This window comes from Pygocentrus nattereri, chromosome 18 (assembly GCF_015220715.1).
Source record: "Pygocentrus nattereri isolate fPygNat1 chromosome 18, fPygNat1.pri, whole genome shotgun sequence".
Taxonomy (NCBI): domain Eukaryota; kingdom Metazoa; phylum Chordata; class Actinopteri; order Characiformes; family Serrasalmidae; genus Pygocentrus; species Pygocentrus nattereri.
Window position 1 is genome coordinate 3,479,425 of NC_051228.1, and position 11,130 is coordinate 3,490,554.

At 41.6% G+C, this 11,130-nt stretch overlaps 3 protein-coding genes across 39 annotated transcripts in view; all 3 read right to left on the bottom strand.

The window, feature by feature from the left end:
* Positions 1-11,130, bottom strand: part of LOC108437803 (protocadherin alpha-C2-like) — a 334,331-nt gene that overhangs the window by 47,702 nt on the left and 275,499 nt on the right. The gene's annotated exons all lie outside the window — the stretch shown is intronic.
* On the bottom strand, positions 1,455-4,114 carry LOC119265963 (protocadherin gamma-C5-like). The gene is made up of 2 exons (XM_037547076.1): positions 1,610-4,114; positions 1,455-1,460 (listed from the first exon to the last, which is right to left on the bottom strand). The coding sequence occupies exons 1-2, from the start codon at positions 4,112-4,114 to the stop codon at positions 1,455-1,457; spliced, it is 2,511 nt and encodes an 836-aa protein (XP_037402973.1).
* On the bottom strand, positions 4,419-7,943 carry pcdh1g22 (protocadherin 1 gamma 22). Its single transcript, XM_037547415.1, has 2 exons — positions 5,271-7,943; positions 4,419-4,427 (listed from the first exon to the last, which is right to left on the bottom strand). The coding sequence occupies exons 1-2, from the start codon at positions 7,701-7,703 to the stop codon at positions 4,419-4,421; spliced, it is 2,442 nt and encodes an 813-aa protein (XP_037403312.1). The 5' UTR covers positions 7,704-7,943.

Here is an 11,130-nt window from a genome sequence, read left to right on the forward strand (position 1 = left end):
TGGATCTCTTTGTGCTGTACTGGCCTCCTATTGGCTCTCAGCGCACCAATAGACTGGGAGGAGTAATAAGCTGCCGTTTAAAGAGACAGTGCGGCTTGAAGAAGCTGCTCTATTTTATCGAACCCAATAGGAAGTAGAGCAACTCTCAGTGGGAAAATGCTACTCTCTCAATCACTAAATAATGACTTATGGACTTAAATACTATTCTCCAGTTCTATGTTGACGGGAACTGAACTGTTTAATAGGTACAGAATGTGTTCACATCAACTACAAGAGGAAACTTGAAAGACACAATTCAGCACCACTATCCTGGACAGCGCCCGATTTTAACTGAAAATACTGTTTTTTAGTTGGACAAGTACAGGAAACACAGAAATACTCACATATACGTTTTCAAATTTGGTGACAAGAGAACTAAACTATCATTTCCAAAGTTAGAAGCTTACAGAAAGTCAAATGCACCCCCCCCCCAAGAAAATACAAACTAGATATATATTTTGTGTTATTGTAAAACATCCTATTTTGAACACATAACCATCATGAAACTAGTTTCTTTTGCTGGTCCTTATTATTCAAAAAAGCAAAGATCAATGCAATCAAGCTACTAGTACTCTCACAAGAGGGTGGGTATTATGGCCACATTCTATTATAATCATTGATAATAATAAATAATAATAAATAATAAATGATGTCCCGATACACTTTTCTGAGTATATAGTGGATATTACCAGCAGTTTAAAATACACTGACCAACAAAGTTTCCCTAACTGAGCGTAACTAAGGCGGTTTACTTGGATATAGTGCAGTGCAGTTTGTTAAATGTTGAATAAAAATGATTGTAACTGCTGATTGAGTATAATTATTACTGTGTGTGTATTTTTCCTCTGTTGTGCAAAGTTCTATTTTGTGATCCAGCTTATTATATCTCAGAAAAACACAATATTGTAATGCATATCATGTGGCATGAAAATATCTCAAATAATCATGATATAATGCATTTGTCATATCGTCCCATCGCACAATATCAGCATATAATTTAACTTTTTAAAACACTTTGTAAATTTAAGCCTGAACTAATTCATCCAAAGGGTCCAATGCCTGTCTTTTGCTTAAGATGCCAGAATCACGAAAACTGCCAATGTCCACAATCCTGAGTTTCCTGAGTTAAAAAAACAAAAAAAAAATCTCACTTTGAAACGAACCCTGGTTTGAAAACAGGCTTTACACGGCATTGACTCTGTAACAATATTGCAGTTAACCATTACAGTTACCGTTAAGTGCAGAAGAATCTGCATATTTCACAACAAACTTAAGCCGAGTTAGTGCGTTTTACATCTTCAAAGCAACAGCATGTTTCTACGTTAAACTATATAAACGTTGTAAGACATTCCTCCTTTTTAAAGCACTTAGCAAACAATGAAATATAAAGAACTAGAAAAAAAATGTAGCTTGCATCACTTCTGAGAGCAACAGGCGAAAAGGAAATGCCACCATATTAACTATAGTACATCCAGCTCGACGTGATACTGGATACAGCACAACAACCCACAACAACGGCGCCAAAAGTGAGGTGGTATGCAGACTTCAAGGTAAGAAAGGAGCCACTCACAAGCAACGGACAACGAAACCACATATTACTGCTGATTGTTTCCAACAAAGCACTCACCTGCTGACTCTCGAACTTCCACGTGCTGTCAGGTAAGGACGCATCCAGCACGTTGAGCGTGTCTGTGAAGTCAGTGGTGCTGCTGGGCTTAACGAGGGTGAAATCACTGAACTCGGATATTGGAGAGAGATAGGAGCCGAACGACTGACTCTGAGACATCATGTCTCCTCCCAGCACCTCCACATACTTAATGGGGCCGTCCGTGTTGAGCTGGATCTGCAGGTTTCTGTTGGGGTTTTTATATCCAGACTCGCTCCGCCTGATACAGCAGCTCGAGCTGCCTCTACTGCCTCGAGCGCATTTCACCAGCAAGATGAAGAACGTCATCAGACACAGCAGCGAAACAGAAGCGAGAGAGATGATCAGGTACAGAGTGATTTTCCCGCTTTTCTTACTGACCTCCGCGCTTTTCTTGCGGTAGTCTGAGACGGGCTCATGAAAGCCGTCCTCTATCAGCACATCCACGGTGACCGTGGTGGACTGCACGGGCTCTCCGTTGTCCTTGATCTCTATCAGCAGCCTCTGAGAGGAGTCATCCTGCTCGGACACGGAGCGCCTAGTCCTCACCTCTCCGGTGTGCAGATTGACGCTGAACAGAGACGCGTCCGCGGCCTCCGCGAGCCGATAGGAGATCCAGGCGTTATGGCCCGAGTCAGCGTCCACTGCCGTGACCTTAGTGACGAGGTGTCCTGCTTTAGCGGAGCGGGGCATCCTCTGATGAGAGACGGAGCCCATGACTGCAGAGGGGTAAATGACCGCGGGGGCATTGTCGTTCTGGTCCAGAATGAACACGTGAACTGTGGCGTTGCTGCTCAGAGACGGAGAGCCGTGATCTTTCGCCTGAACTTGGATCTGGAACACTTTCATTTTCTCGTAGTCGAAGGAGTGCATGGTGTAGATGCTGCCGTTATCGGAGTTTATATAGACATATGAGGAAACAGGAATATCTTGTTTTTTGGAATCTAAAACAGAATATGTTATTTTAGCATTTTCACCCGTATCTAAATCTGTGGCTGACACTGATGATAGAATTGACCCCGGGGCGCAGTTCTCTTTAACATAAACTGAGTACACTGGCATTGAGAAAACGGGAGCGTTGTCATTCACATCTAGAATGTACACTGTGACAAATTTGCTCGTCAGTAAGGCTGGCGATCCAGCATCGGCTGCTTTGAGCTCAATATTATATTCCGGGAACTTCTCTCGGTCTAACTTCGCGTCTGTAACCAGTGCGTAATGATTGGAAAACGTTGGCTTTAATTTAAATGGGTGGTTAGTGGACGTCGTTAGCGTTACGTTTCCATTCTCTCCTGAATCCAGATCTTTAACGTTTATCAACGCTACCATGGTCCCCGCTGGCGCGTCCTCTCGCACAGGTTTGGGCGAGGAGGCGATGGTGATCTCTGGAGCATTATCGTTCACATCTACCACTGCCACCTGGACTCTACAATGTCCCTCCATAGCTGGGGTTCCTTTGTCTTTAGCTCGTATATCAAACTCAAACGATTTACTGCTTTCATAATCGAGATTTTTGAACACAGACACTTCACCCGTTTCTGGGTTGATAGTGAAGAAATTCTGAATAATTTCTGATGTATGCGCCCCAAAGGAATACTGGATTTGGCTATTAATCCCTTCATCCAAGTCAATTGCTTTTACAGTCAGTATAAGGGTACCTGGGGCGCAGTTTTCCATTACTTTAATCTCATATAAATCTTTCTCAAATATTGGAGCATTATCATTGGCATCCAGCACCCTCACTGTGATTTCAGTGCTCCCTGATCTAACCGGATTCCCTCCATCAATGGCTGTCAAAGTGAGCTGGTGAATGGGCTGTTTTTCTCTATCAAGAAGCTTCTCCAGCACAAGCTCTGGGACTTTCCTCCCATCCTTGTTATTCTTGAGGTTCAAGGCAAAATAATCATTTTTACTCAACGTGTACGTTCGTAAAGCGTTAGATCCAACATCGGGGTCTTGGGCAGGCTCTAAACGGAATTTCGCTCCAGACGGTGTCGACTCAGCCACGTCTAAAATGTTCGTGCCAGAAAGAAAACGTGGGGAATTGTCGTTTATATCTTGTATTTCGACCTCCACGCGATAAAACTGAAGAGGATCCTCGATTATTATCTGCAATGGCAGCACACAACTGGCGCTTTGTTCGCATAGATCCTCTCTGTCTACGACGTCCTTCACAATCAGCTCGCCATTCCTCAAATCTAAAGAAAAGTACTGCTTACCGGAATCAGACGCAACCCTCAGTTTACGCTCAGAAATCTCCGATGCTCCAAAACCAAGATCTTTGGCTATATTTCCAACAACGGAACCCTCCTTTAGCTCTTCTGGAATGGTGTAGCGCAGCTGTGCTCCTGTTCTATTCCACAAGGCACCGAAACAGAAGAGCCACAGCGCCTGAAAAAATAGGACCTCCCTTCCTATTTGAGTCCTCATTTCCGAATCCGAATGACTTCACAGTATTCCAGTGTCCAGGTGCTCATTTTACTCAAGTGAAATATCCCATGAATGGAAAATCATGTTGGCAATCATTATCCAGGTTGCTTCGGAGCGCGCTTCTCCTTCCCCGTTTGTCTGAGTCTATGTATTGTGCTCATCAGAGCTACGGCAAAGGGGAGGGAGTGGATCTCTTTGTGCAGACCAGCACTCCCATTGGTGGAGCGCGCTCCAATAGCTCACGGCAGGGGCAAGTGCAGTTTCTTAAAGAGACAGCGCAGCTAACGTGAGTGATCATCAGTAGTCATGCAGTCTGCCATAGGAGGGCGCAAATAATTTCATTTCACACAAGAATTGTGACCTCAGCCACCTGCTGACTGGCATGTATGAAAAGGTTTCGTTCCAAAACGCATCATAGACCCCATTTAAGATGTTTATTCATTTTTTCCATGATATATGTTGTTGAGATTAGGCTTCACACACACGTCAGCAGGTACTTTTGTCTTAAAAAAGGTGGAGGAGATGATTCTACAACAAAAATGATTTCTATATTATATATTATATTATATTGATATTTTCAGTATTTTTTATGAAAGTATTTAATTATGTAAACACTATATATATATATATATATATATATATATATATATATATGGTGAATGAAATATTGGCCTATGTTTTAATGTGTAGTTTAAATTTTCAGTCTACACTGTCTGAGTTATTGTTGAATGACAATTATTTTTATGCAACAAAAGACTCCAAACTTTTGGGCGGTAGTGTATACACACACACACACACACACACACACTCTCTGATTCCACAATACCTACTTTTTATAAGGTGCTGAAAGGATAAGTAAAATTTTATGCCATCTACATCAAGGAAATTGCATTGAAAACCCACAAGTAACCTGCCATAAAAGGTGAATGAAAGGAAGAATCTTTAAGGTTTCTTTTTCCCAAATCACGCAATTCTAAATGATTTAAATACAGCCACAATCTGCAAAACTCAGCGAAAACAGACCAGCAAAAACTCATTTAGAGCACAAAGAATCACTAATAAAGACAGCAAGTTAGACACATTATACTAACAAGGATTCCTAAACACACAAACGAACCACAACAGGTGAAATGACGCAAAAAAGCAATGTGCTCACCTGCTGACTCTCGAACTTCCACGTGCTGTCAGGTAAGGACGCATCCAGCACGTTGAGCGTGTCTGTGAAGTCAGTGGTGCTGCTGGGCTTAACGAGGGTGAAATCACTGAACTCGGACATTGGAGAGAGATAGGAGCCGAACGACTGACTCTGAGACATCATGTCTCCTCCCAGCACCTCCACATACTTAATGGGGCCGTCCGTGTTGAGCTGGATCTGCAGGTTTCTGTTGGGGTTTTTATATCCAGACTCGCTCCGCCTGATACAGCAGCTCGAGCTGCCTCTACTGCCTCGAGCGCATTTCACCAGCAAGATGAAGAACGTCATCAAACACAGCAGCGAAACAGAAGCGAGAGAGATGATCAGGTACAGAGTGATTTTCCCGCTTTTCTTACTGACCTCCGCGCTTTTCTTGCGGTAGTCTGAGACGGGCTCATGAAAGCCGTCCTCTATCAGCACATCCACGGTGACCGTGGTGGACTGCACGGGCTCTCCGTTGTCCTTGATCTCTATCAGCAGCCTCTGAGAGGAGTCATCCTGCTCGGACACGGAGCGCTTAGTCCTCACCTCTCCTGTGTGCAGATTGACGCTGAACAGAGACGCGTCCGCGGCCTCCGCGAGCCGATAGGAGATCCAGGCGTTATGGCCCGAGTCAGCGTCCACTGCCGTGACCTTAGTGACGAGGTGTCCTGCTTTAGCGGAGCGGGGCATCCTCTGATGAGAGGCGGAGCCCATGACTGCAGAGGGGTAAATGACCGCGGGGGCATTATCGTTCTGGTCCAGAATGAACACATGAACTGTGGCGTTGCTGCTCAGAGACGGAGAGCCGTGATCTTTCGCCTGAACTTGGATCTGGAACACTTTCATTTTCTCATAGTCGAAGGAGTGCATGGCGTAGATGCTGCCATTATCTGAATTTATATAAATGTAAGAGGAAATTGAGACGTCCTGCACTTTAGAGTCCAAAACGGAGTAGGAAATTTTTGCATTTTGGTCCAGGTCAGGATCATGTGCAGATACAGAGCACAATATTGACCCATGAACACTATTTTCCTTAGTATATACTGTATATGACTTCTGAGAGAAAACAGGAGGATTATCATTGACATCCGAGACCATAATTTTAACTGATTTTTGTGAAGATCTTGGCGGTGAACCTGAATCAATAGCATTTAGCTTGATCTCGTACTCGGGGTACTTTTCTCTATCTAGAGGACCGTTTGTGACTAACGAGTAATGATTGGATAGGGAAGGATTCAGTCTAAACGGGGAAGGAGTGGCCAAAGTGAGATTTACCTTCCCATTCTCGCCAGAATCTGCGTCTTTCGTGCTAATCAACGCGATGACAGTGTTACTCGGAGAATTTTCAGGCACTGGACTGGAAAGAGATGTTATAACTATGTCTGGATCGTTATCATTAACATCATTGATCTTTATTTTAATGCTACAGTGCCCTTCCATTTGAGGGATTCCTTTGTCCTTTGCCAGTACGTCAAATTTATGTAAATTAGCTTGTTCATGATCCAGAAGCCCTTTCACGCTAATCACACCAGTCTTTGAGTTAATGTCAAAAACTGCCCTCAGTGCATCAGACGTTTTATCCGTGAAAAAGTACTCGACTTCTCCATTCGGTCCTTCATCTAAATCAACTGCGCTGACTTTCACGATGTTACTGCCAATTTGCGCATTTTCATCTATTGTTACTTCATAAAACGACTTTTCGAACTGTGGTGCATTGTCATTAATATCTAAAACAACCACAGTAATCTCACAAGAGCCAGATCTCACTGGACTTCCACCGTCTACAGCCGTCAGTATGAGCTTATGAACACCCTGTTTCTCTCGATCGAGAGGTTTATCCAGCACCAACTCTGGAATTTTTATACCATCTTGAGTTTTTACATTTAAAACAAAATATTTGTTCCTATCTAGACTGTAAGACTGCAACGAATTCGTCCCCACGTCAGGATCGTCTGCGCTGTCCAGAAGAAATTTAGCGCCAGGGTTTATAGACTCGGGTATGTTCAAAGTGCGTTCATTTGAATTGAAATTGGGCGCGTTGTCATTGATGTCTTGTATTTCGATCTCGACTCGATGCAGCTGCAGAGGATTTTCTACAACCGCTTCGAGAGGCAGCAAACACGGAGCGCTCTGCCCACAAAGGCTCTCTCTGTCGATTTTCTCATTTACAATAAGCTCGCCCTTCTCCACAGACACGCTGAAGTACCGCTTACCTGACCCAGATGCAATTCGCAATTTACGATCTACAACCTCAGATAAATCCAAACCAAGATCTTTAGCGATATTTCCAACCACGGATCCTCCTCTTAGCTCCTCCGGGATGCTATAGCGAATCTGCGCCTCTATTGTATTCCAAATGAGAAGGAAAAGACAGCAGTATATGTTCCTCCTTAAAAACAACGTAATCCCCATCGTGTCGCGCAAAACATGAACCGCTCATCCAAATTTTCTTGAGGTTGCGTAGTGTTTAAGGCAAAGATAAAACCCAGATGAATGCAGCGAAGGCATATTCCCATTCAGAGGAAGAGCCTCTTTTGTTGGGAAGCACGGATTCAGCTCTGAGCTCTGTATGATGAGACAGAGGAGGGAGGGAGTGGATCTCTTTTGTGCAACTCTGCACCCCATTGGCGCATCAAACATCAGCGAGGACCAGTCAGCTTCTCTCTGAGTCTTAAAGGCGTAGACATCATTATGGACTGTGGCCAGTATGAGAAGACTGAGAAATCTGAGAGGTATGTGCACCCCAATTCCACAAACACAATACACAACCCATTACTACGAGAAGAAATAATAATAATAATAATAATAATAATAATAATAATAATAATAATAATAATAATAATAATAACAATGATAATAATAATAATAATAATAATATGGCCACACTTTATTTGGATGGTCCCTTATAGATGCTCTACAGCTACTTACATCATTAACAAACTTTCTGGCCATCCTCAGTTGATTATCACCAACAGTATGGTTAGGGTTAGGGTTGCAGGCTTTGCCTTGAAGTGGAGGTTCAGATTAAGGGCTAGGAGTAGATTTAAGGGTAACACTTTATTTGGATGGTCCACTGTAGATTCTTTGTAAATGTTCAGTATATCTTTAAGTAACACTCAGCTAAACAACCATTAAATGCAACTGATTGTCAAGTTAAGTGTTACTGGGATGGTCCACTATAGCTGCATTGTAAGTGCTCCGCTGACCTTTAAATATCACTCAATAAAATATCCATTCAGTTCAACTGCACCTGCAAGTTTAGTGTGAAAGAATATATTAAAGCTAACCATAACCGTAACCCTAAACCTAACCCTCCCCTTAACCCCAAGGTGAAACCTACACATTCTTCTAATCCTAACCCAATCCATAATATCGTTGATGGTGAATTGGATATCACCAGAAAGTTTGTTAATGATTGAAGTCTCTGTAGAACATCTATAGGGGACCATCCAAGTGTGTATAGTGTGGCCAATTTAATAAACTCTTCCACACTGATCTTCGAGTTCAGTTGAATTTAGTGGGTATTTAGCTCAATGTTATTGAAAGGCAGACTGAGCCTTTGCACAGCATCTATAGTGAACCATCTAAGTTGCTTTCAACTTCAAGCTCAGTGGTATTCAATGACTATTCAGTTGAATGTTATTTAAATGTACACTGAACATGTGCAAATAATCTCCAAATAAAGTGTTACCATTATTATTATTATTATTATTAATAATAATAATACAGTCAAGTGATCCACACACCGAATCTGGACTCTGTCTGCCGTCTAGTGGCGAAAGAGTGGAAAAGCAGCAAATGTGTGCTCATAGAGAAAGAAGATAAGCTGGCGTTTGTGTGTGAGAGAGGAAGAGAGAGAGAGGAAGAGGGGGGCAGTGGGGCTTGTGTTGAGAAGCACGTACAGAAATACGACGTTTTGCCAACAGAAATCTGCCAGAAAAAAGTGAAATTCTGCTTTGACAGCGAAGTTTTGATCTGAGATTACAGATATAAAAATACCCATTCGCAGTACAGCTCGCCAGTGCTGTCTTCCAACCGATCCTGATCCGCCTAGCAACAAAGCAGGAGCCAACACAAAGAGAGCGCAGCCGCAGAGCGAGGGGAGCGTTTCAGCACCACCAGGGCGGACAGCGCCACACAGGCGGCGAGACGGCGCTCCTGCAGTCGTTTCAACACAGCACGAGCAACGTTTGGCCATTTTTACTGAGTAAAGAATTCGCTACTGATGAACCGCCAAAGTGTTTTGGAAAAGCGTGTGTTGTGGTCGTTTAGTCATGACCCACCAGGTGCACGTTTGTCTGTTTGAAAGAATTAAGACTGAAGATTCACACACGATGGAAGGTTTTCTTTATCTTCACAGGAGACAGGTAGAGATGTCGGAGGTCCAGTGAGAGAAGTCCAAACGTGGTTTAAAAAGACAGGATCAAAACCAGAGCACTTACCTTCAAATTACTCCAAACAGTGAATTATATAAGATATTTGAACTCAATTACAGACATTTTCATGCAGCATTGCCTTTCATTTGTAGTATATTTTGCCATGTAGTTGTTTAAATATGGAGAACTCGTCCATATTTTTGCATCATGATTTTTGTTTACTTATTTGTTTCTTAAATTGACCATACATGACTTACAATTGTGAGGTCCCTACATCAAGCTTTTGACGAGTTATATATTATGTAAAGTTACAGTGCATTTGATGTATAATCAATTCATAAGTATTGAAAATATTGCTTATGTTAAGTAAGAGTGCAGAAAAGCACACGTTTCTAAGCATGAATTTAAAGGAAGTTACTTAAGTTAGTTTAAAATCACCATATTGTAAAAATCTTGAACTTTATGGTTCGTCTCAGTATTAAAGCTGAATACATTTTAAACATAATTTTGTTTTTTATTTGTTTTGTTTTATTAAACAAATTTTTGTTGCTTTATTAACTAGGTTAGTAAGACAAACTATTTCTTTAATAGTTATAAAAATATACAGCAGATGTACTTAATAGACTACTGTGTTGTGTAAGATCAGTTGTGGGTTGTTATATATCAGTTTTGAGAACACAGCTGAATGTATTTTTAATATATGTCAATTATCACATGGATTTTAATAAATTGTGTAATTTAATAAAAAGTGTAGCTAAAGTGTATATCATGTGAATGACACCAGCAGAATATACATATATATCACAAACAATCTACACATATTGTTGCTGTCAGACCGAAACCTTGTATCAGCAAAACTAGATCATTTAACAGGAAAAGCAAAACGCTAATATAATTTAATGTAGGAGAATTTTATCGTAGGCAAAGTTGAACCATGTCTGTTAGTCCAATCTTAACGTAACTGATTCATTTTCAAATCATGAAATATATTGATTGATCAAACAATTAATCACTCAATCAATCAATAAATGGCAATACAATGTTTCCTTCTGACCTTGATGTTCATCAACAAAAGAACTTACTGGAGGTAGAAATGTGTCTAAGTACGGAGCCTCGCTGGAGATCCTGTATAAATAAAAACAACACGTGGCCACAACTTTGTAAGGCATAAGAACAAAATGATTAAGTCATGGCCGTGACTTAGTAAAGAATAGGAACAAGATCCTAATGCGTGTTCATGACTTAATAAGCTGTGATCTTGTTCCCACACCTTAATAAGTCATGGCCATGACTTAATCATCTCATTCCCATGCCTTACTAAGTCATGGCCATGCATTAGGATCTCGTTCCCATGCATTATTTTTTATTTATACAGGATGTCACTTAGGCTCCGTACCTAAGAGTGTGCAAGCTTGCATACTTGTGCAAAATCTAATCCCTGAATCCTTGTTTAGAAACCTTGT

Bases quoted from the DNA above. Each gene is read 5' to 3' on its own strand.
- pcdh1g22 (XM_037547415.1), bottom strand. From the start codon at position 7,703: ATGGGGATTACGTTGTTTTTAAGGAGGAACATATACTGCTGTCTTTTC.
- LOC119265963 (XM_037547076.1), bottom strand. From the start codon at position 4,114: ATGAGGACTCAAATAGGAAGGGAGGTCCTATTTTTTCAGGCGCTGTGG.